Genomic DNA, 26,799 nt, shown 5'->3' with positions numbered 1-26,799 from the left:
GACAGGGATGCCCTCTCTCACCACTTCTGTTCAACATAGTTCTTGAAACACTGGCCAGAGCAATTAGACAGATGAAAGAAATTAAAGGCATAAAAATAGGAAAAGAAGAACTTAAATTATCACTATTTGTTCTAGTTTTTATAGGGAATACTTTCAATTTTTCTCCATTATGAATGATGTTGGCCTGGGGATTAGCATAGATAGTGTTTACAATGTTGAGATATGTACCTGTTATCCCTAGTTTTTCTAGTGTTTTGAACATGAAGGGATACTGTATTTTGTCAAATGCCCTTTCTGCATCTATTGAGATGATTATATGATTCTTATCTTAAGTCTATTGATGTTATTTCTGAACCAACCTTATATCCATGGGATAAACTCCACTTGATTGTGGTGCACTTTTTAATGTGTTTTTGTATGAAACTTGCCAGAAATTTATCGAGAATTTTTACATCTATATTCATTAGAGATATTGGTCTGAAGTTTTCTTTCTTAAATGTGTCTTTGGTTTTGGAATCAGGGTGATATTGGTCTCATAGAATGAGTTTGGAAGTGCTGCCTCCTTTGCTGTTTCCTGAAATAAATTGAAGAGTATTGGTATTAGTTCTTCTTCAAAGGTCTTGTATAACTTGGCTATGTATTCATCCAGCCCTGGGCTTTTCTTAGTTGGTAGACTTCTTATGGCATCTTCTGTTTCATTGCTTGGCATTCATCTGTTTAAATTGTGTTTATCATCCTGTTCAATTTGGGTAAATCATATGACTACAGAAATCTTTTGATGCCTTTGATATTTTCTATTTTATTGTAAAACAAGTTTTCAAAATAATTTCTAATTATCTTCTGTATTTCTGTAGTGTCTGTTGTGATATTTCCTTTTTTATCACACATGTAAGTAGTTTGAGTTTTCCCTCTCCTTTTGTTCATTAGCATGGCTAAGGGTTTGTCAATTTTATTATTTTTTTCAAAGAACCAACTTTTTTTTTGGTCATTTTTTTGGTTTCAATTTCATTGATTTCAGCTCTGATTTTAATTATTTCCTGTCTTCTACTATTTTTTTGTGTGTTGATTTGTTCTTCTTTTTCTAGGGCTTTGAGATGTAATTTTAGGTCATTTGTTTGTTGACTTTTTTCTTCTTTTAAGGAATGAATTCCATGCAATGAACTTTCCTCTTAGAACTGCCTTCATAGTGTCCTAGTGATTTTGATATGTTGTCTCTATGTTCTCATTCTCATTCACCTCTAAGAATTTTTAAATTTCCTCCTTGATGTCTTTTGCAACCCATTGTTTATTCAGTAGCATATTATTTAGTCTCCAGTTGTTGGAGTAGCTTTTATTTCTTATTTTATCATTGATTCCTAATTTCATTCCATTATGATCTGATAGAATGCAGGGTAGTATCTCTACTTTTTTATATTTGCTAAGAGTTGCTTCGTGGCATAATATATGATCTATTTTAGAGAAGGATCCATATGCTGCTGAGAAGAAAGCAAATTCTCTCATTGATGGATGAAATAGTCTATATATGTCAGTTAAGTCTAAGTTATTGATTATATTATTGAGTTCCATAGTTTCTTTGTTCAGCTTTTGTTTGGAAGATCTATCCAGTGGTGAAAGTGTTGTGTTAAAGCCACCCAAAATTATTTGTTGTTGTCTATTTGACTCTTGAACTTGAGAAGAGTTTGTTTGATAAATGTAGATGCTCCATTGTTTGGAGTATATGTATTTATTATTGTTATATCTTGTTGATGAATGGTTCCCTTAAGCAGTGTAAAATATCCTTCTTTATCCCTTTTGATTAACTTTGGCTTGATGTCTACTTTATTTATGAGGATGGACACCCCTGCTTGCTTCTGCAATTGATGTGACTGGTATGATTTTTCCCAACCTTTCACCTTCAGTCTGTGGATGACTTTTCCTACGTGATGAGTCTCTTGGAGGCAGCATATTGTTGGGTCTTTTTTTTTTTTAAAGTCCAATCTTCTAGTCTTTTGATTGGTGAGTTTAGGCCATTAACATTCAGGGTTATTATTGAGACATGATTTATATTTCATGATTTGTTTATTTTTAGTATTCAACTTGACTTGGTTTTCCCTCTGATTAGTTTTCCCTTTAGTGTAATAACCTCTTTGCTGATTTTTATTGTTGTTTTTCAATTCCACTTCATGGAATATTTTGCTGAGGATGTTCTTAGTGCAGGCTTTCTAGTTGGAAATTCTTTTAACTTTTGTTTATTATGGAAGGTTTTTATTTCATCATCAAATCTAGAGCTTCATTTTGCTAGATACAAGATTCTTGGTTGGGATTCATTTTGTTTCACAGCTTGTTATATGTTGTTCCAGGATCTCCTGGCTTTGAGGGTCTGGGTTGAAAAATCTGCTGAGTTACGAACTAGTCTCCCCCTATATGTGATCTGATTCCTCTCTCTTATGGCCTTTAAGATTCTATCCTTATTCTGTATGTTAGACATAATGTACCTTAAAGTAGATCTGTTGTAATTTTGTAAATTTGGTGTCCTGTAAGCCTCTTGTATTTGATTTTCCAATTCATTCTTCATGTTTGGGAAATTTTCTGATATTATCTCAATGAAGAGATTGTGCATTCCTTTGGTTTGAAGCTCTGTGCCTTCCTCTATCCCAATAACTCTTATATTTGGTCTTTCGATGCTATCCCATAATTCTTGGATGTTCTGCTCGTGGTTTCTTACCATCTTTACTGTGTGGTCAACTTTATTTTCCAGATTGTATACTTTGTTTTTATTATCTGATGTTCTGTCTTCCAAGTGATCTAGTCTGTTGGTGAGCATTCTGTTGAGTTTTAAATTTGGTTTATTGTTTCCTTCATTTCAAGGATTTCTGATTTTTTTTAAAGAATCTCTCTTTCTTGAGTAATCTTTTGCTGCCTGTATTTGCTCCTTTAGCTCTTTGTTGGTATGATCAATGGATGCCTGTATTTGCTCCCTAATTTGTTTGTGTCATCAATGGTTGCCTGTATTTGCTCTCTTATCTCTTTGTTGGACTGATCAATTTTTGCCTGTAGTTGCTCATTTAGGCCATTCTTGAATTCACATACATTTTAATTATGAACCTTCTGAACTCCTTCTCTGACATTTCATCAACTTCTCTATCCATGGGTTCTGTTATTGTAGTATACTGGTTTGTATACTATGATATATATATTCCTCCCTTGTTTTATCATGTTGTCTATGTGATTTCCTTTCTTGAAGTGTGGATATGAGGTATTACAGTTTCTACCCTATAATCTTGTAGTATCTGTGCAGATTATCTGTACTTCACCTTGTTGTTCGGCTTCTAGACCCTGCCCATGTCCCAGGAAGGATGTTACTGCAACTATAGGTGGTAGGAGCAATAGCAGGAGGTAACTGGAGGTGGCAGTAGAGGTGCCACTAGATGAATGCAACATCTTTCAGAGATGGAGCTGAAAGGGTGGGTCTTACTGACTTTGGGATGCCTTCTCCAAGATGCAGCTGCTTCTAGGTCCTGTTTTTATCCCAAGGTAGAGGCTACTATGTGGGGAAGACTATGGGGATGGCTGCAGTGTCTCAAGATGAAAGTGGGTTAGACCTGGGCTCCCAGGTGGTGGTGTGTGGAGGGCAGACCCAGGCCTACCCTGGGCCCTGGATTCCTGGCAGGTCAGTGAGGTGGTCCTGGGCCAAGCCTGAGCTCCAGCGGGTGTCTTCCAGTGGTGGGGTGAGCTCAGGCCTACCCTAGGCCCGAGCTCCCATGCAGGTCAGAGAGGAGGGTCTCATAGCTCTTCATTTCCAAAAATGTTTTTGTTGGTTTGTATTACAACTTCTATGGGCTTTAATCTTATTTTGTTTAATTTTGTCTCAAATTAATATTTGGTTTTACCAAAATAGTGGATTTATTTTTTAAGTTAAACATAGTGTGAGCTGTTGGACTTTGGAGAGAAGTAGGATTCTTCCTAGGAAGAGGTATTCTCTTTTCTGAGGAAAAATATGCCTCAATGGATAGGTCTTATTTTGACAGTAGTTCTGTCCTGATGCAATCAATGTTCTGCATTGTTTCATGAGATGATCAATCAAATGCAGCCATAAGAGGAGACATAAAAGAGACTCGGGAAACAGTTTATTGTATGCACATGTCTTAGGAGGTCTCCACATGCCATACAGGATCACAAGAGAAGTAATAGGTTTGGGCCAGGACGCAGAACATAGGCCACTTCCCATTTCCTCAAGTATTCCCCTCCTACTCTCACCAGCCCTAGGTAATTCTTTTTATGTTAGCTTCAAATCTTTAATCTGGATGGACTTTCTTTTGGTGTAAGAAATGAGGTAGAGACCCATCCTAATTTTCCAGTTGGCTGACCAGTCATTTTATCCCCAACTAATTTGTGATGCTTTTCTTTTGTTATACACAATCTTCTCTATGACATCTCCTAGACATTTGGTGCAAATGGATTTAGGTATATTTTAATGATGAAATATTAGAGAAGGAAGGGAGAAAAACTGATGGCTCTCATTACTCCTACAAGATAGAGGTTGATTAGGAGTTTTGTCATAGTGTTATAGGTCATTAGAAAATATAGAGCATCTTCTGCCCAAGACACGTTAAATTGAACTCAGACATACACACACATACACACACATACACACGCATATACACACACATGCACACACATACATACACAATACATGGAGTAAGTTTTGCATATCATTTTAGCATGTATTTATTTCTAACTTATTTAGCATGTTTATTTGTTATTGTTTGTCTTGCTCCATCAGAAGGTAAGCAGGGATATTTATGTTTTTCATGATGTATCTGAAACAGAATAGCATCTGACACACAGTAATTACTCAATAAATATTTTACAGTTAATAAATGAATCATTGATATAAATCAGTGAAATCAACATTGCTGTTCATCTTTTCCTTTTAATGTATTCAGACAGCATGATACTCCCTGGTTTTTGATCCTTGGTTTACCATATTTCTTATATTAATGGCACTTAGTTCCTAAAATGGGGGAAATCATTCTTCCTTTATTTGGAGATTATTTTCAGGTAACCGTGAATACTCTCAAAAAAGGCAAAATAGGGACTGTGGTTACAGCTCAGTGGTAGAGTGCTTGCCTGGTATGTATGTGGCACTCTGTTCAATCCTCTGTTCAATCCATATAAAAATAAATAAATAAATGTATAAAAATTACAATAGCATTAAATGAAAGGCAAAATACCTTTAGAAAAGGCCAGTGTTTTATACACATATTTTGGGTTTAACTACTTTTGATTTATAAGCAATTTTTCAGTTTTCCATTAATGTTTTCAGAGTTTAGAATATCTGCTGATAATGACTTTTTTTTTCTTTTTACCTACAGCACAACTAAGTACAGCAAGTGGTCATTTCTCCCTCGATATTTGTATCTGCAGTTTAGCAAAGCTGCTAATGCATTTTTTTTGTTCATTACCATATTGCAGGTAATATTTTTGTACATGTTATTAAACTAAGTTTCTTAAGACATCTAAGAAAACCCTTGTAAACGCTCATTTAGCTAAAATAAAGGTTTCCATACACAATAAATTGAAATACTGTAAGAAGAGAATCTTACAATGTTTAAGTCATTCAGTGAGACACTGAAACTCAATTTTGGGGCTGAAAAACACATGGATGCAACTTTCGTCATGTATGCCTCCTTTATAATAGAATAATTTTATCATATTTTGAAAGGAACAATTGAAAGGAAACCAAAACAATAATTTTAAACAGCATCTATTCTAAAGAGTTAAATTCAAAGTTTTCCATAATCTGGTTCATTCCTGTTTACTTATGAAGCCCACAATCAAAATAATCTCTTCATAATTTTCTGTTTTTTTTTCTATTTCCAGACTTTGACCCCTAGTGTTAGAGGAGGAGGAATCTGATGTTAAGTCTATAGCCTTTGGGCACAGGACATAGCAAGACACAAAAAACCTGGAAGCATTGGTTGCATTTCAGGAGGAAAATCACTGTATTAGTCAACTTTGCATTACTACAGTGAAGTATCTGAAGCAACTGACTTTAGAAAATAGGCATTATTATTGCTGTGGGTATATACATGACTGCATGACCAATGTAATTCTGCAACCTATACACTCAGAAAAATGAGAAATTATATCCCATCTGATTCAAACGTATGATATGTCAAGATCATTGTACTGTCATGTGTAACTAATAAAAACAAATTTAAAAAAAGGAAGAGAAACTGTTTACTTAGCTCACAGTTTGGAGGTACAAAGTTCAAGGTGAGCCCTGTTGGTTTGGCTTCTGCTGAGGGTAATGGATAGGAATGGAGGGAGTGAACATCAGAGAGAGTGGCAACATATCAAACTGGAGGAGAGAGGGGGGGGGGGGAGGATGAAGGTGGTCCCATAATACCTTTTAAGGCAAGCTTTAATGATTTAAGGACCTCCCACTTGACATCACCTTTTAAAGCATCTCCCAATTCTGCCATTCTGAGGACGAAGTCTTCACATATGAACATTTAGGTGACACACATTCAAACCACAGTGATTAGGAACCAAAGAGACAAGGAGAAGAGTAGAATTTTCACTGTGAAGAATTTTGTTTTGAATTGTAAAACATGTAAATGCATTACCTGTTAAAATTAAATAAAATACAAATTGAAAGTGTTAAATTTTTCCTGAGTGTATAGAATATTCCAGAAAAAATAAAAATTTGATTTTTGGCACATAGGATTGATGAAGTAGAAAAGACTAAAAACATTAGCCAAGGCCAAGTTATCAAAAGGTTAAGGGAACAAGTCTTAGACAAAATGCCCCACTTGGAGCTGAACCTCAGAAGAGGGAGAGATTCGAGAAATATTTCAAAGGCAAAATTAACTCAGACTTCAAGCAATCCAAAATTTCTTTCTTTTCTTCATCTATTGCTCAAACTTTATTAGTCAGCTTTTCATCTCTGTGACCAAATTACCTGACAAGAAAAACTTAGGCGAGGAAAAGTTTATTTTGAGTTCATGGTTTCAGAGGTTTTAGTCCATGGTCAGCTGACTCTCTTGCTCTGGGTCTGAGGTGAGGTGGAAAATCATGGTGCAAAGACATGGCAGAGGAAAGCTGCTCAGCTCATGACAGCCTGGAAGGAAGGAGGGGGAGAGAGAGAGAGAGAAGGAGGGGTGGAGAGAGAAAGAGAGACACATACATGGCAGGAATAGACATAGTCCAAGGCCAAACCCTAAGTGACCTACTTCCTCTAGTTATGTTCTCCCTGTCTATAGTTACCACTCAGTAGTCCACTCAGCTACCACTGGATTAATCCAGAAAGTGGATTAGTGCACTGATAAGATCAGAACCCTAATCATTGCCTAAAATCTTTGCTTCTGAACTTTGCTGTATTGGGGATCATGTTTTTAACACATGCATTTTCTGGGGAGCACCCCAGATCCAAACCAAAACAAATTCCTTTTAAAGTTGTTATAAGAACTTTCAGGAGTTCAAAATAGATTCTGTATTGCTAAATGTCAAATAAATGATAAGCAAGAAAGAAATAATAAGGCATAAGAGGGAGCACACATAGACCCAAGCCTGGACATACAGGCCTAAGAACTTGTCGAAATCTAGAATGCTAAGGGGTTATACCCAGTACTTTACCTGCATCCTTTGGAAAACCACCACACCCTCAGTTTTCACTGCTTTATTTATCATTGTTTAAATAGTGGGGGTAGCCCTGGAGCACAGACAGCAATTGATTTGTATGTAGGTAGCGTCACCCTCCCATGCCTTCAAAATTTTTCTCCTCTGCCTCAGAAATAATGTTCAGTTAAAGTAGCCAAACCATCTGATTCTGTTTTGAAAAATGCTATTTTAAGGTAACATTTAGGTTTTGAATTATTTCTTTGGAAACATAGGATTATCCTATGAAGAAAGTGACATACTGACTGAGATGTTGATCAGTTGCTCTGAAGACTCCATAGGGTAATAGTGTTACACTCAAGGGATGGTTTTGATATGCTACGAATTTTCTTCCTTCCCCTTTTATTTAACATGATGTGTTAGTTTTCTGCCATGGTGACAAAAAATACCTGAGAAAATTAACTTAAAGGAAGAAAGATTTATTTTGTATCATGATTTCAGAGGTTTCAGTATAAGTTTGGCTGGCTCCCTTGCTTTTGACCTGAGATAAAGCAGAACATCATTGTAGTGGGAGCATGTGGTTGAGAAGGCTGGTCACCTTATGGATGCCAAGAAGGAAGGAGGGAGTGAGAGATAGGAGAGAGGAGAGAGGAGAGGAGAGAGGAGAGAGGATGGAGGAGAGAGGAGGAGAGAAAGAAAAGAAAAAAGAAAAGGGGAGAGGAGAAGAGAGGAGGAGGAGGAGGAGGAAGATGAGGAGGAGGAGGAGGAGGGGGAGGGAGGAGGAGAATAAGAAAGGGGAAGGGGAAGAAGGATCCAAACTATAAAATTTGTCTACTGTATTTATGTCCTGGGTCATGTGACTGGTCAAGATATAGAAAGCATTTATCAAATTAATCATGTTATTCTGATTGTTTTGCAGCAAATTCCAGGTGTTTCTCCAATAGGACAATATACAACTCTTTTGCCTTTGCTGGTTATTCTTGCAATTTCAGGCATCAAAGAGGTTGTAGAAGATTATGTAAGTTTTCTGTTAGATAATGAAATGCTCTCAAAACTCTGCCCTGACTCTTAAGGTATTCTTTGCTGCTCCTCTTCTTTTTTTCCTCCTCTTCCTCTTCCCCTCCCACTCCTCTTCTTCCTCCTCTCCTCCTCCCCTCCTTTTCCCCTTTATTTCTTCTTCCTCATCCTCCTTTTCCTTCTTTCTCCTCTTTCTCTTCTTCTTTCCAGACAGTTGGTTGGAACTGGTGTGATTCTTTGAAATCTACAGTTGGTGTGAAGAGTAAACTAAGATTTTGAGGGTTTAAATTTAAGATAATAAACTTTTTGGTTGTGCCTTTGAGGAACTAATAGCACCTAGGAGTTGTCATGAGAAGAATTATGACAGTATCTTTGGAGATATAATCCCATTGAAGGCAAAAGTCTTAAACAGCTAAAAGAGATGTGTGCATGAATTGTGCGGAGTCTTCATTTCTCCTTTAGCTTTGTCACAGTAGATTGTTTAATGTTGTTTTTTCTGCTTGCTTTTTTACTCTGACTGGCCTCCTTCTTTTACTTTTACAATTATAATGCTTGTTTCTCCAAATTACTGGCCATTATTATTCACAGGCCTCTGCCTGATTCCTATCCTCCTATGAAGATATGCCATCAGCAAAAATCTGTCCTTTGGTTCTTTTGCTTGGTGTTCGATATAAAGAATTGTTCATGCTTAATCAGAAGGCCTAGGTTAAGTTGGGTCAAGAGAGAGAGAGAGAGAGAGAGAGAGAGAGGGGGGGGGGGGAACAATCCAGCATTGTAAATTACGATTAACCCAATATAGTCATTATAAGCTATATATTAATGGGCTAGCATTCCTAGCAGTACTTACTTTGTACAAGGTACATGGAGGAGTATGTCTGTGTGTTTGTGTTGTGTGTGTATGTGTGTGTGTGTGGGGGTACTCACTTGAGGCACATACAGGTTCTGCTGCATCAGCGAGAGGCAGATATGGGTTGTCCATATACTTAACCACTTTGATATACTCCCTTCCGTTGGCCACATCACAGCTTAGGGAATCATGAAAGGGCAAAATGAAATTGAAATCAATTACAGCCAAAGAAGATTTTACAATTAGGTTAGCTGCCTTTATTCTTTCTTAAAACTACCATGTCTTCACTATGAGTTGCATTTTTCATTTTGAACTTTACATGTAACAATTTTTTCCCCATAACAGAAACGGTATATGGCAGACAAAGTAGTTAACTCAAAGACCACTTCAGGTAAGTGTGATTGTTACTTTCATGTGTTAACTTGATTGGATTACAGAATGTTAATGAGGTTAATCTTTCATAAGGTAGAATGAATAAAGAATACTGCTCTCCATAATAAGAGTGGGCTGCAGACCTGAATAAAACCAAAAGGTTGACCATCTCTTGAGTAAGAGGGAATTCTTTCTATCTGATTGACTTTAAAACAGAACATCAGCTTTTTCCTGCCTTTACATTGAAACTGAAAGGTTGGTTCTTCCTGGTCTCAAGTCTGCTGGTTTTTAGACTAGAAATACACCAGATATTCTCCTGAATCTCTGGAGACCTTGTTAAGTCACCCTGCTAATCTAGATTCTGTGAATTCTGCTTGTTTCTCTCTCTCTCTCTCTCTCTCTCTCTCTCTCTCTCTCTCTCTCATGTCTTCATACATGTACTTTGGATAATGATGTCCATCACATTCCACCATCATTGCTAAATCCCTGCCCCCTCCTTTTCCCTCTCTCACTTCTGCCCTATCTAGAATTCATCTATTCCTCCCATGGTCCCCCTCCCTACCCCACTATGAGTTAGCCTCCTTATATCAGAGAAAACATTCGCCATTTGTTTTTTGGTTTTTTTTTTTGGGGGGGTGGAATTGGCTAACTTCCCTTAGAATTATCTTCTCCAACTCCATCCATTTACCTGCAAATGCCATGATTTTATTCTCTTTTATTGCTGAGTAATATTCCATTGTGTATATATGCAACATTTTTTAATCCATTCATCTAATTAAGGGTATCTAGGTTGGTTCCACAGTTTAGCTATTGTGAATTGTACTGCTTTAAACATTGATGTGGCTGTGTCCCTGTAGTATGTTGTTTTTAAGTCCTTTGTGTATAGACCAAGGAGAGGGATAGCTGGGTCAAATGATGGTTCCATTCCCAGTTTTCCAAGGAATCTCCATACTGCTTTCCATATTGGCTGCACCAATTTGCAGTCCCACCAGCAATGTATGAGTATGCCTTTTCGTCCACATCCTCGCCAACACTATTGTTGTTTGTTTTCATAATAGCTGCTATTCTGACTGTAATGAGATGATATCTTAGAGTAGTTTTGATTGCAATTCTTTGATTGCTAGAGACGATGAGCATTTTTTCATATATTTGTTGATTGATTGTATATCCTTTTCTGAGAAGTATTTGTTCAGGTCCTTGGCTCAATTATTGATTGGGTTATTGTTTTTTTGATGCTTAGCTTTTTGAGTTCTTTATATACCCTAGAGATTAGTGCTCTATCTGATCTATCTGATGTGTGAGGGGTATAAATTTGCTCCCAGGATGTGGGCTCTCTGTTCACCTCACAGATTGTTTCTTTTGCTGAGAAAAAACTTTTTAGTTTGAGTCCATCCCATTTATTGATTCTTGGTTTTAGTTCTTGTGCTATAGGAGTTTTATTAAGGAAGTTGGGGCCCAAACCCACATGATGAAGATTAGGGCCTACTTTTTCCTCTATTAGAGAGTCTCCGGTTTAATTCCTACATGCTTGATACACTTTGCGTTGAGTTTTGTGCATGGTGATAGATAGGGTTTAATTTCATTTTGTTGCATATGAATTTCCAGTTTTCCCAGCATCATTTATTGAAGAGGCTATCTTTTCTCCAGTGCATGTTTTTGGCACCTTTGTCCAAAATAAGATAATTCTAATTTTGTGGGTTAGTCTCTGTGTCCTCTATTCTGTACCGTTGGTCTACCAGTCTGTTTTGGTGCCAATACAATGCTGTTTTTTGTTACTATTGCTCTGTAGTATACTTTGACGTCTGGTATAGTGATGCCGCCTGTTCACTCTTCCTGCTAAGGATTGCTTTAGCTATTCTGGGTCTTTTATTTTTCCAGATGAATTTCATGACTGCTTTTTTTTATTTATGTGAGGAATGCCATAGGATTTTGATTGAAAATGCATTAAATCTGTACAGTGCTTTTGGTAGTATGGTCATGTTGATAATATTAATTTGTCCTATCCAAGAGCAAGGTAGATCTTTCCATCTTTTAAGGTCTTTTTTTGATTTCTTTTTTTAGGGTTCTGTAGTTTTCATTGTACAGATCTTTCAACTCTTTCATTAAGTTGATTCCAAGTATTTTATTTTATAAGGCTATTGTAAATGGGACAGTTTTCCTCATTTCCCTTTCTGAGGATTTGTCGCTGATACAGAAAAATGCCTTTGACTTATGGTGTTGATTTTATATCCTGCTACTTTGCTGAATTCATTGAGTTCATTTACTAGTTCTAGAAGTTTACTGGTGGAATTTTTGGGGGTCTTCTAGGTATAGAATCATATCATCAGCAAATAGTGCTAATTTCAGTTCTTCTTTTTCTATGTGTATCACTTTAATCTCTTTCATCTGTCTAATTGCTCTGGCCAATGTTTCAAGAACTATGTTAAATAGAAGTGGTGAAAGAGGGAATTCCTGTCTTGTTCTAGTTTTTATAGGGAATGCTTTCAATTTTTCTCCATTTAGAATGATGTTGGCCCGGGGCTTAGCATAGATAATGTTTACAATGTTGAGATATGTTCCTGTTATCCCTAGTTTTTCTAGTGTTTTGAACACTAAGCGGTACCGTATTTTCTCAAATGCTCTTTCTGCATCTATTGGGATGATCATATGATTCTTATCTTTAAGTCTATTGATGTGATGAATTACGTTTATTGATTTCCTTATGTTGAACCAACCTTGCGTCCCTGGGATGAATCTCACTTGATCGTGATGCACTATCTTTTTGATATGTTTTTGTATTTGATTTGCCAGAATTTTATTGAGAATTTTTGCATCTATTCATTAGAGACATTGTTCTAAAGTTTTCTTTCTTTGATGTGTCTGCCTTGTTTGGGAATCATGGTGATATTGGAAGCACTGCCTCTTTTTCTATTTCCTGAAATAAATTGAAGAGTATTGGTATTAGTTTTTCTTTAAAGGTCTTGTAGAACTCTGCTGTGTATCCATCCATTCCTGGGCTTTTCTTTGTTGGTAGGCTTCTGATGGTGTCTTCTATTTCATCACATGATATTTTTCTGTTTAAATTGTGTATATCATCCTAATTCAATCTGGGAAAGTTGCATGACTTAAGAAATTTATCCATGTCTTCAATATCTTCTATTTTATTGGCGCATAAGTTTTCAAAATAATTTTTAATTACCCTCTGTATTTCTGTAGTGTCTGTTATGATATTACCTTTTCATCACATATGCTGATAATTTGAGTTCTCTCTCTCCTTCTCTTTGTTAGCATAGCTCAGGGTCTGTCAATTTTATTTATTTTTTCAAAGAACCAACTTTTTGTTTTGTCAATTTTTTTCAATTGTTTCTTTTGTTTTGATTTCATCTCTAATTTTAATTATTTCTTGCCTTCTACTGCTTTTGCTGCTGATTTGTTCTTCTTTTTCTAGGGCTTTGAGATGTAGTGTGAGGTCATTTATTTGTTGACTTTTTCTTCTTTTAAAGAATAAACTCCATGCAATGAACTTTTCTCTTAGAACTGCTTCCCAGAGATTTTGATATGTGGTGTCTATGTTCTCATTTACCTCTAAGAATTTTTTAATCTCCCCTTTGATGTCTTGTGCAATCCATTTTTCATTCTGTGGCATATTGTTTAGTCTCCAGGTGTTGGAGTAATTTTTATTATTTATTTTGTTGTTAATTTCCAATTTTTTTCCATTATGATCTGATAAAATGCATGCTTGTATCTCTACTTTTTTATATTTGTTAAGAGTTCCTTTGTGGCATAGTATATGGTCTATTTTAGAGAAGGATCCATGTGCTGCTGAGAAGAAATTATATTCATTTGATGCAGATTGAAATATTCTATATATGTCAGTTAAGTCTAAGTTATTGATTGTATTATTGAGTTCTATAGTTTCTTTATTCAACTTTTGTTTGGAAGATCTATCCAGTGGTGACAGAGGTATTTAAAATCACTCAAGATTATTGTGTTGTGATCAATTTGACTCTTGAACTTGAGAAGAATTTATTTGATAAACATAGCTGCACCATTGTTTGGGGCATATGTATTTATGATTGTTATGTCTTGTTGGTGTATGGTTCTCTTGAGCAGTATGTAATTTCTATCTTTATCCCTTTTGATTTAACTTTGGCTTGATGTCTACTTTATTTGATATGAGGATGGAAACCCATGCTTTCTTCCACGATCCATGTGAGTGGTATGGTTTTTCCCAACCTTTCACCTTCAGTCTGTGTATGTCTTTTCCTATCAGATGAGTCTCCTGGAGGCAGCATATTGTTGGATCTTTTTTTTTAATCCAATCTGCTAGCCTATATATTTTGATTGGTGAGTTTAAGCATTAACATTCAGGGTTACTATTGAGACATAGTTTGTATTCCTAGCCATATTTGTTAATTTTTGTTATTTAACTTGACTTGGTTTTCTTCTTTGATTAGTTTTCCTTTAGTGTACTACCTCCTTCGGCTAATTTTCATTGTTGTTTTTTATTTCTTCTTCATGGAATATTTTTCCAAAGATGTTTTGTAGTGTCAGTTTTTTAGCTATAATTTCTTTTAACTTTTGTTTATCATGAAAGGTTTTTATTTCATCTTCAAATCTAAAGCTTAATTTTGCTGGATACAAGATTCTTGGTTGGCACCTATTATCTTTCAGAGTTGATATATGTTGTTCCAGGATCTTCTAACTTTCAGGGTCTGTGTTGAAAAACCTGCTGTTATCCCAATTGGTTTTCCCTTATATGTATACTGATTCCTTTCTCTTGTGGACTTTTAAAATTCTCTCCTTAATCTATATGTTGGGCAATTTCATTATAATGTGTCTTGGTGTGGATCTATTGTGATTTTGTACATTTGTCATCCTGTAGGCTTCTTGAATTTGGATTTCCAATTCATTCTTCATATTTGGAAAGTTTTCTGATATTATTTCATTGAATATGTTGTTCATTCCTTTGGTTTGGACCTCTATGCCTTCCTCTATCCCAATACCTCTTAAATTTGGTCTTTTTATGATATCCCATATTTCTTGAATGTTCTGCTTGTGGTTTCTTACCTTTATCACTGTGTGGTCTATGTTCTTTTCAAGATTATATATTTTGTCTTCATTTTGTGATGTCTTATCTTCCAAGTGGTCTACTCTGTTGGTGATGCTTTCATTTGAGCTTTTAATTTGGTTTATGGTTTCTTTCATTTCAAGGATTTCTGTTTTTTTTTTAAGCACCTCTATCTCCCTGTAGAGGTGATCTTTTTCTTCCTGTATTTGTTTATGTAGCTCCTTGTCAAAGTGATCTTTCACTGCCTGTGTTTGCTCTCTTATATCTTCCTTGAGTTCACAGAAGATTTTAACCATGTACCTCCTAAACTCCTTCTCTGTCATTTCTTCTGCTGTGGCTGCCAATGATTCTAATGATGTGGTGTCTTCATTTGTTTGGGGCACTTTCTTCCCTTGTCTTTTCATGTTGCTCCTGTGTCTTCCTTTCTAGCTCTGTGGGTATAGATTGTTATTATTTTTACCCTATAGGTTTGTAGTGCTCTTGTAGTGTTCCAAGACCTCTCCTTTGTTGTGAAGGACAATGTTAACAGATCCCAATATTAACAATATACCCTCTATGAACAATTTGTTGTTTGCGGTTTACATTTATGTTTATAGTTTAGTCTCAATGTACAGAAATGTTGGATTCAATTATTATCTAAACTATAATCAGTAGTTTTGTAAAAAGGTTTACAGTTTCATTTGGTGGACAATAAACTGAGGGTGGGGTGTAGGATGATGTGCTAAGGAGGTAGGATGTGAAGATATAGAGTTAATATGTCTTTGGAAGTGTGAAGGCGAAATCTAATAAAGAAAGTTAGTAGCAAGAGAATAGACAGGAAGTAATTTAGGGTAGGCAAGTATGTGGAATGACAGTAGAGTACATAAAACAAACACATATAAATATTTAGAAAAATACAGATATTAAAACATTAAAATTTGGAGGGGTAAAGAAAAATGAAAGAAGAAAAAGGAAAAGAAAAAAAAGGGAATATACAACACCTCTATATTATATTATTCAGATGACTCAGTCCTCAAAGTCCTATTTCATGCAAAGTTCTTGGTTTCACATATGTTGGGATGTGAGGGCCTGAGGATAGAGGGGTAGAAGAGAAACAAACAAATAAACAAAAAAGCTCAAAGGAAGAAACCACGGTTGTAGCTAGTTTTAGAGATCTGTATCTTTCCTGCTTTTCTTCTCATCCAATAGGTGGGGTCATCTGTTGTAATCTGGTGTCTCTGCCCTTCAGATGGTGGAAGTAACCAGGGTGGTCCTGGCACAGGCACCTGGATGGGGGGAGTGGAACCCCCGAGTCTCTTCAGGGAGACTGCATCTCACGGGTCTCTTTTTGGAACCACTCGTATGACTTGAGCACCTGGTACTATCTCCCTCTCTTGCCTGGAGATTTCCCAGTTCCTGGTCTCTCTGTTAGGCTCCAAACTTTAGCCCCATCTCCCTCTGTCCTAGAAGTTCCCGGAGGAAACTTTCACCTTGGGGCCCCTGGGGGTGGCTCTCTGGTTGCACTGCACACCTGTGTTGGGTAGCTACTGTGTTGGGTTACTGCGGTTAGGGAGGGGGGATGGTTGGAAACCTGGTACCTGTCCGCTGGAGATCTGATCTGGGAACTTCCCCCACCTAATATGGTGAGAATGTTGAGCCAAGATGGCGGCAGTCTGCTTTCAGAGCTGGGGTGTTTAGTGAGGTGGGGGTAACTGGGCGATGGCGTTGTGCTGAGGGTAGGTAGCAGCTGAGTGACCTGCATGGGAGCTGAGTGAAGTCTTGGCGATCTGCAGCTGTGTTGATAGGTGTTTCTGCTAAGGTGCTCACCGAGCCTTGGGTGGACTAGAACTTCGGGCTTTGGGTCCTGCTTGAACACGGGCATCCTACTCCAACACTGAGGCCCGGAGCTCTGCATGTGGTCACAGTGCTGGTGATTTCTGTGGAGAGCAGCTGTATAGGGGTTCCTCTAACACTCTAAGAGATGCAGTATTCCAACTAGGGGAGAACTGGATCAAAGAGCAACACAGAATGCTTTTTCCCTCTGGCCCGCCATCTTGAGAAATCCCCCATCTTTGCTTCTATCATATCTAGACTGAAGTCACGATAGGCTCCTACAGGTGAAGTACAATGTGTGACTGAAGAGGAAGGTGCTGCACTCCTGAAGGACTACTTAGATTTTCTAACTAGTACTTTCCTATACAGAAATCTGGGGAAAATATATGCAAATGGATATTAAGGGCATGGAATCATCATGGGAGTATATAAAGTTGTATCGGATTGAATTTAGTGGTATGGGTGCAGTAAGCAGAGATTAGCATGTAATGTTGCAGAATCTCAAGGAATTAGAAAGGATTTGGTCTTTGCTCATTGTCTGAAACATGGGCCAAACTGTGATCCAGTGAGTTAGAAATGTCAGAAGTGCCTTGGTTTAATGTAGAATAAGGAATTCAAGGACTTTCAGTGATTGGAATGTTACAATGGATTTGTCATTTAAGACCTACTCACTCACCCTGGGATAGTCCAGAAGACATAACTTTTACCAAAATTATGAGAAAAGTCCTAGCATCTGTGAAGAGCTCTGTTGTCACTCTTCTCTGAAGGCCACACCTTACAGTAGAAACTACAGCCATTAAATTAGGAAACCTAAATTCAATGTGTGCTATTCAGGTTTTTGTCACTGTGACAAACCTGAGGTAAAAAAAAAACTTAAAAGGAGGAAAAATATATTTGGCACATGGTTTTATAAGTTTAAGTCTATGGTCACTTGGCCCCATTATTTTGGACTTGTAGTGAAACTGCACCATAGTCTGGAGACCAACCTTTAGCACATGGGCCTTTGAGGGAACATTTAAGATCCAAGCCATAACACAATGGGAATCACTGGGTTACAGGGTAGCCAGAGTACAGTGGCAGTGATCAGCCACTAAGGCAAGGTAGGTATGGTTATCATAATGGACAGCAGAATCAAAGCGGCAATCAAAATAGATTGACTTACAGAAACTTATGGCATTGGCTTTTGGTGTTCCTAGAAGTGAAAACTAATAGGAGGCCTATTAATTTCTTACTTGATTTGTATAAGCAGAAAGGTTTTAAGCCAAATGAACAAAAGTTTAACGTGAATTATAAGAACAGAGAATCATGGCCCCTCAGTCAATTTCCAGACTTTAGCCAGTTTATATGCCAGAAACACATGAATAGGAGGTTGTATCCCCTCGAGGGTACGCTGCCAAAAATTTATACCACTAATCTTTCCCCAAAGAGACCTATGGTCTTTTCCAGGGAACTGTGCATTGGAGGAAAAGAATAAAAATACCTTTTGGGTATTATTAGACATTTGTTTTGAAGTGACCCTGATTCCAGAAGACCCCAAATGTCACTGCATTCCACCAGTTAGAGCAAGGGATTAATGGAGGTCACTTATCAAAGGAGTTTTTGCTCAGGTCTACCTCATAATTGGCCCAGTGGGTCCCCAACTCACCCTGTGGTTATTTCTCCAGTTCTGAAATGCACATTGGGATGGGTATACTCAAGCAGCTGGTAGAATCCTCAAATTGGTTCCCTGACCTCTAAAGTGAGGCTATTATGATGGGAAAGGCTAAGTGAAGGTCACTAGAATTGTCTCTCTCTAGGAAAATAGTAAACACAGAGCACTACTGTATCCCTAAGGAATTGCAGATATTACTGTAACCATCTAGGATATGAAAGACGCAAGGGTGGTTATTTCTACCATATCCTCATATAACTCTCCGATTTGGTCTGTAAAGAAGACAGATGGATCTTAGGGAATGACATCTTAGGAAAGCTTAATTAGGAGGTGGTTTCCTATTGCATTGGTCTTGCCATGTTCCCTACTATCCTGAAATACAACTAGTTTTATTGAAGTGGTCTTTTGAAAACTCAGTTATAACAACAGTTAGGTGGGAATGCCTTGTGGGATAGGGCAAATTTCTCTAGTATATACTTTGAATCAGTATCCAATATATGGAATCATTTTTTCATAGGCAGGGTTCAAGTGATGAAAATAGTATTGGTACCACTCATTATTAGTAGGGACCTGTCAGAAAAACTTCTGCTTCTTGTTCTTGCAAGCTTATACTCTCTTGACCTAAAGAACATAGTTTTAAAGGGAGGAATGCTTACCATGTTACCAAGCCCCTTATGATCCCATCCTGTTTCATACCATCTGTCTCACCATCTATTTCCCTTTTTTTCCCTCAAGCACCCCTGTGTGATCAGCACATGTTCTGATGCCTGATCTATGTCAGATATGTGAGGTATCTGGATTCTACAGAAAAGCAAGATATAAAACCAAGGGGTCTACAATTATGATGCTGGGCTCAGTAAAACTGAACAGGTGTGAGCTGGTTTGGATGCCATCTTGACCTGTGTTTGCCCTCCAAGCTTCGTTTTAATGCATTTCCATAGTAACTCTCCCACCTGTTAGTGGCATGACTGTTTACTAGTTCAGCAATTCCAAGAACTGGCAAAATGTGGTCAGTTATGTGGAGGAGGGGTGTGGGGAGACAGAGTTCCTGGAGGCAAATGTGGTCTTTCCTGGAAATGATGAATGTTCCCCCATTTATCTGCCCCCTGGTCCCTTCCCACCTTCCAAATTTATATAATTTCATTCTTTTTCTTGCTTGGATTGAGTTGGAAAATTCTGTGGCAGAAAAGACTCCTGTTCCCCCCTTGAATGGCCATTGATCAAAGACTTGCATTCTGTTTAATTGTTCTCCAGTGTCATTACTGGCTCTGCTCTGGGGAAAAAGAACCCAAGAGTTGGAGAAATAATGAGTGACACCCAGAGGCACAAAGATAATTCTATTAAATTGGAAGTTAAGAGAGCCACCTGTCCACTTTGGCTCCTTATGGCCTTGAATCAACAGGCAAAAGAGGAAGTTACTTTGGGGTGACAGATCCTGACAACCAAGGGAGAATTGGACTATTCTTCCTCAATGGAGGGAACTAAGAGTGTCTGGAATAGAGGAGATACCTTAGGACTTCTCCTAATATTCATGTCCTGTGATTAAGGTCAATGGGAAACTACTATAACCTAACTCAGGCAAGACTACTAATGACCCAGATACTTTAGGAATGAATGTTTGAGTCACCCCACCAGAAAATGAGCCACAACTAGCTGAGATATTTCCCAAAGGCAAACAAATACAGAATGTAGTGAACAATGGTAGTTATAAATACCAGTTATGGACACATGGCCAGTAACAGAAATGAGGACTGTAATTGTCCTGAATATTTCCTCCTTACTTTGTTATGACTATGTGGGTGTATGTGTATATAATTTTTGTTTTTTTTCCCCTCTCTTATTTCCTTGTCATGTAGCATAAGCTGTGCTGACTCTATATCAGTATTTAAGTATTGGTAACTTTCCATCAAAGAATTTCAGTTCTAGAGATACATGGAGAAGAGTAAACATTCAAGGAACTGACCTGCTAGAGAAGCGATTAGTGTCCTTTTAGTTGTATGTAAGATATTGTATCATGTAAGGTAGAATTTTGACTTTGTTGTGTTTGGAGTTTCAGTTTGATTTAAGGACATGCATATGAATGCCAGGTTGGCATAGAATGGACTTGTGGTGGCTAATTTTATGGGACAATTTGACTGGACTGTGGGGTTCCCAGGCATCTGATCAAAAATTATTCTGGGTTTTTTTGTGAGAATTTTTTTTTGGGGGGGTACCAGCGATTGAACTCAGGGGCACTCAACCACCAAGCCACATCCTCAGCCCTATTTTGTATTTTATTTAGAGACAGGGTTTCATTAAGTTGCTTAGCACCTTGCTTTTACTGAAACTGGCTTTGAACTCTAGGTCCTCCTGCCTCAGGCTCCCGAGCCACTGGGATTAGAGGTGTGCGACTTGGCACCTGGCATAAGGATTTTTTTTGTATGAGGTTAATATTTGAATCACTAACTGAGCAAGGCTGGTAGCCTTAAATACCTTCAATAAAATTGTCAATCTTCTTCCAACCTGAATGAAGACCCAAATAGAACAAAAAGGCTGATCCTTAAGTAAGGGAGTTCTTCTTTCCAGATAGCCTCTAAATTGGAACATTGGCTTTTATTTTTTTCTGCCTACAAACTGAAACTGAAATATTGTCTCTTTTTGGGTCTCAAATATACAATCTTCAGAGTGGAACTTCCATCATCTGTCCTGTGTCTCCACCTTGCCAACTCACTCTTCCGATCTTGACATGTGCAAATCTATAATCATGTGAGCCAATTTCTTTATGCACATATACTATGGGTTCTGTTCCTCCAGACAACCCTGGGTATGACAGTAAGACACTGAATGAATGGATACTTTACTTGTCCCCCACTATGATGAAAAATACCCAATTTGCCAAGAAGATACCTGCAATACTTTATAATAATCAAGATAAATGTTTTATAAGATATTTAAAGGAAAGAAAAAAAGAACAACAATCAGAAGGAAGTACAATTTCCATATATTAGAATCAATAGTTACATTAATTTATAATAAAATGTAAGAAAAATATGGGACAGATGTCAGGAAATAACGATTTGGCTGTGATATATTCTCTCCTAGTTTCAGTTTTTATATGTGCTGTCTTTATAATGGATTAGAGATATATTATGTTGCTTTTCAGGATATAAACCATATGTTATCATGTAATGACAAACTTTTTTTTCCCCTTTAGGAATGAAAGTGACTTAATATAACCTCTATTTGTCCCTCTATCACTATATCAATATGTAATATATATTACTGCATTTTAGTATTACACATTTCAGTACAACTTACATATTTAACCTTACATGTACTGCAAGAGCAGTACATGTAAGGTTAAATTAACAAAGATAAAACTTTACAGAGAACACTTTTTAGTTTTTGGGAAAAGGCATTTTAAAATAATTTTGGGTGGACTTGCCCTAGTGCAATAATTATAATTAATAAATATCTATTTCCTTTTCAGTGTTCAGACAGAATTCATGGCATGTGATTAAGTGGCATGAGGTAAGAATGTGTTTAACTTTAAACTTAGCAATAAACCACTACCTTGTATTTAAAATTACAAGATCTTGAATTTAAAATTCACAGATCTTTATCTGTGAACCACATCTTCAAGAACCATATTATCCCCACTTTATAGGTGAGAAAATAGATGACCATAGAGAATAAGTATCTTGCTCAGGTCCCACAGCTAATGAGTGGAGAAAACGGGACTTGAACTCAAAAGTCTGTCTGGCTGGAAGTCAACACACGTTCTTATACCTTGGCACTATCTGTGACATTGCCTGGAATATTTAAAGCTAATACTTTAAAACTATTGTGTGTAGGCACAAGTCAGATTTTATATGGTAAGTATCTCAGGGAATGCTATGCTATGAATATTTGTCCTGCCATAAAAAAAATACCTAGATTAGGTGGACTGTAAATAATAAAAAAAAAAATTTCTCACAGTTCCGGAGTCTGGAAGTCTAAGATCAAGGTACTGGCAGTGACTGGTAAGGGCCTGCTTCCCCACATATGTCTAGCCACCTCCTTATATGGTGGAGGTGGCTAGACACCTTGTGGTGCCTCCTTCATAGAGCACTAATCCAATCATGAAGGATTAGCCTTTATGGTATAATCCCCTCCCAAAGGCCCTGCCTTTTAATGCATTCACATTGGGGATTAGAATCTCAGTATAATAAATTATGGCAGACACAAACATTCAAATCATAGCATGATCCAAGTTAAAGGCATACTGACTGTTTTGGATGCCAGATATTGATTTTGTCCTCATTGGTAATTTGTTGATGACCCATGTAAAGTCTTTGGATAGCTAACTTTAAGAACGTTTTAATTTTTAAAGTATCATCAATATTTCTTTCCTTGAGTGAGGTAAAACAGGTAACCCAATAATGACTGAATTTTGTTCCTCTCATTGGGACTCAGAGAAATGAGCCACTGAAAGATCACACTCCATTTCTAGGGACAGTCTTAGTAGAGCTGGATAGTGAATGGCAGTCTGATTCCTGCAAACAGGAAGCTAAGGGAGAGGAACAGAAGTGAGGCTGCAGGGTGGACTTCCTGCTGAGCAAAAGGTGACTTCTATGGTCTGGCTGTGGTTTGTCTCCTAAAGAATCATTTTCTGGAAGCTTGTTTCCTAGAGCACTAGTGTTAAGGAAAAGAGGAGGCTGGGCCTAACAGAAAAGGGTTGGATCATTAGGGACTTGGAAGGGATTAATGTAGTTCTTGTGAGATGCTGGTTATTTCATGTGAGAGTGACTTGTTACAAAAGAGTAAGCCTGGCTCCTCCAGCCCTCTGCCTTACTGCTTAACATGTGATCTCTTCCACATATTCTTGCCATGATGCTATCTTTCGTATTTTGATGTAGCCAGTAGGCCCTCATCAGAACTGAGCAGATACTGGCATCATGCTCTTGAATCTCTCTAGGACTGTGACTAAATAAACCTCTTTTTAATAAAGTATCCAGCCTCAGGTATTTTGTCATAGCAATAGAAAATGGACTAAGACAATGAGGATACAGTTGAGTTCTAATTTATCCCCAATGTCTTGCACTGGCAAGTCAAGTCAAGCAGCCAAAGCCAGGGACTCAGAATTCTTGTTCCTCTGAATACTTTCTATACCATCTGCATGGTGCCATAATCAAGCGAAGCACTTTAAACATGAGGTGTTTAAAAAAGGAAGAGGTAATTAACCTAGTTACTGTGGACAAAGAAGAAAAAAGTTTGTAAGAGTTGTGATGCTAATGACTTTCAACAGGTCTGCTGTCATGTCCTAGGGTACATATTTTTCTACATAGATATTGTTTTTGTGGGAAAATCTAGTTTTAATTGCAACTTGTCTCATTTCAGTATTTTTTAGACCTTGTAAACTGTTTGTTTATGTTATAAATACTATATTATTCACTGCAATGTGAAATTTATATATGATATGGATGTTTTATTGTTTTTTTGATATAAATATATTTTATTTAGAACCCATTTTAAGATCAATAGATGTTTTATTGTTGATCTCTATTTTTCCTCTAAGGTTGAACTTGTCCCCTAAATTTCAAAGACACAATGTAGCTTTTAAGGCTTTTCTCACTTGAACCTCCACATCTGCAGGTTTCACTTCCAAAGATTCAACCGGCCATAGATGGAAAATATTCTAAAAGAAAATTTCATCTATACTGAATATGTATAGATGTTTTCCCTTGTCACTTTCCTAAACAATGTCATGTAACAACTATTCCCATAACATTACATTGTATAAGATATTATAAATCATCTAGTGATGATATAAAGTCTATGAGAGAATGTGCTTAGGTTCTTTGCAAATACCTACAATTTATATAAGGGATTTTCTCTGCTGTCATAGAACGGCTGAGGAAAGCAGGCCATAAACAAGGCATTACAGTGTGATTTGGTATGAATACCACATCATTGTAGAGACAGTATCTCTTTCCTTTTGTATCTCTTTTAACATTTCATTGTAAAGCAAGATTGGTCAACTGCAGCACTACTCACAATTGACACTGGATCATTCTTTGTGGTGGGGCTTCCTGGGCATTGTGGAATGTTTAATAGCATCCCTGACCTCTATTCACTAGATACTAGTAGGCTCATCTCCCTTACTCCCACAGTTGTGACAATAAAAATTGTCTCCAGCCATTGCCAACGGTCTCCAGTTTGACGGGGATGGGGGGGGTGGTAGTGGTGCAGGGGGGCAGACTCACCCTTGGTTAAGAACAACTGTTTTAGATGAATGGATCCATTAGTAAATAAAATTGTTCTAATGTAGCCAAAATGTTATTAGGATGACTAAATGAGTCTTATATTGTACTTTTTCTTGAGGACATTTAACACATTCCAAGTGTGCTTTTAAATTTCACCCTTCCCTCTTCTGTCTCCTGGCTTAAAAAGGTGAATGTGGGTGACATTGTGAAGACTTTGAATGAGGAGTTCCTTCCTGCAGACATGATCCTGATTTCTTCCAGGTTAGTTCTGTTAAAGGCATTTAAGGAACTGTTATTCTGAATTGGAAATTTTAAGAAAACAAGGGCAGAGGTTACTTTCCCCTACTTTATTCTTTTCACCTTATGATAAACCAGTGGAATCAAACTTTTTCTGGAAAGGAACAGATAATAAACATGTTCAGCTTTGTGGGCCACACAGTCTCTTGAATCTCCCTTTGTAATATCAGGCAATGTTGTAACATAGGCGATGTAAACCACCAGGTTTACAATAGAACCTATTTATAAAAATAGGCAGGGGCTACGTGTAGCCTGTGCATCATATTTTGTTAACCCATGATTGATAATTTATTTACTTTTAATTTCCCTGAATATATTTTCTTCTATTCTGCTGCTTAGATTAATTTCATCCCTTCTATAATTTCTATGGACATTTGACTAAACTAAAAAAAAAAGTCATGTTGACTTATTTCAGAATCATGGCAATTGTGAGGTATTCTCTTTTTAAAAGCATGCTGCCTCACATAGAAATTAAGTTATTTACTCAGGATCACTGTGTGGGTTTATGTTAAGCCCAAGTTTTAAAACAGTGTCTACTCCTTTTGCAGAACTATACTGCTTTATTTGGCAGCTATTTGGGAGGAAACTTTAGAAAGACACTCCTTTCCATTAGGTCCTATTTTACTAGCTCCATGTTTTCTCCTGTGGTGGATCCCCTTGGGAATCCAGGTGCCCATCCCTCATGTACATAGTAAGACTATGTGGTGGACTGGGTGACTGTGGGTGAGAGTAACCACAGTAATGAACACGGCCGCATTTAACATGTTTGGCAGGCTGGATCCTCAGAAGAAATCACAATCATCTCAAAGGGATCCAAAAAATGTTTCCAACCTTCTGAATACACATTATCTTGGAGCATGAAATTCTTGAGAAGAGAGATTAATTCTGGATCCATTCTCTAAACTTCTAGAAAACCAGTTAATGCCTACACAAGCTCTTCTTGCTGTCAATTGCACTTTGTTCTTTTGCAAACAATGCATTAACACAGTTGAGAAAGTAATTTAACTGTTACTGATGTCTGTTTCCCACTTGGATTTGTCTCAGAGAATGGGGTTGATCCAGGAGGCCACAAGAGGGTTTGTTTTTATTTCATCTATGTCAGTTTTTTTTTTTTTTTGGTGTGATTTCCTTTGTTTCTTTGCTCTAGATAAAGTACAGATTAATAATGAATCAATCTTTTTTGGGGAGCAGAGAAAGGCAAGACTAAAATCATTACTCCTCAACTTTTTCCTCCCTCCCTGATACTTTTGTATGTCACATTTCCTAAATGATTCTTCTGATCCTATTAAAACAACAAAGACACACAATTGCCTAAATGTTATTTGAGGTGGCAGAAAAGTAAGAAAAACAGAGACCCAGAAAGAACTGAAATACTAAAAACCCTCAAGAGCAATCCTGTGTCAATATAGGCTTTTCCCTTAAGGATTCTGGCAGACCCTGAATACCCTGAACTACAATTTTGTGGAGCCTAGGGAGTAAGAGAGCAAGGAACAGAATGTGGGGACTCTTCCATGAGGAGATTCTGACAGGTGATTCCCTAACTAGGAAGAGGATTTTAACACGGGTGAGCTCTAGTGAGATCAAGTTAACTCAAACCTTTCTGGTGGGTCTTTCAGACAGCCATCAAACCGAACAAATAATGGCTTTTTGGAAATGAGACTCTGAAAGAGCTCCAGTCTGTTTTACTCCCTCAGTACCAGGAATGTGAGTTATTATTCTTCAAGTTACCATTGAGCCAGAAATCAGGTGATAGGACTAGGGCAAGTCAAAACATCACAAAGCTCCTTTTTACTTATTTATTTTTTAGCCAAGATTTAGAAATCTTTCTTGTATAAAATATTTCTGGTTTGCTTTAAGCCTTTGGCTGCTTTTCAGAGTTCTGAAAAGGTTAATTCTGAAAAAATTTTGCCAGTTTTTAAACTGTTTG

At 37.2% G+C, this 26,799-nt stretch overlaps 1 protein-coding gene across 1 annotated transcript in view; it reads left to right on the top strand.

The window, feature by feature from the left end:
- The first annotated feature begins 3,545 nt into the window (after window positions 1–3,545).
- LOC143411831 (phospholipid-transporting ATPase IB-like) overlaps window positions 3,546–26,799 on the top strand; it is a 178,694-nt gene continuing 155,440 nt past the window's right edge. The window contains exons 1-6 of the mRNA XM_076872702.2: window positions 3,546–3,707; window positions 8,522–8,620; window positions 9,812–9,857; window positions 16,117–16,227; window positions 21,821–21,861; window positions 24,763–24,836. Of these exons, the coding sequence (XP_076728817.2) occupies window positions 3,546–3,707; window positions 8,522–8,620; window positions 9,812–9,857; window positions 16,117–16,227; window positions 21,821–21,861; window positions 24,763–24,836 (533 nt within the window). The remainder of the gene's footprint in view (window positions 3,708–8,521; window positions 8,621–9,811; window positions 9,858–16,116; window positions 16,228–21,820; window positions 21,862–24,762; window positions 24,837–26,799) is intronic.

The sequence above is a fragment of the Callospermophilus lateralis genome, chromosome 12, assembly GCF_048772815.1.
Source record: "Callospermophilus lateralis isolate mCalLat2 chromosome 12, mCalLat2.hap1, whole genome shotgun sequence".
In the NCBI taxonomy this organism is placed as follows: Eukaryota; Metazoa; Chordata; class Mammalia; order Rodentia; family Sciuridae; genus Callospermophilus; species Callospermophilus lateralis.
Note: the sequence above shows the minus strand (reverse complement) of the source record. Positions and strands in the feature narration are given on the sequence as shown.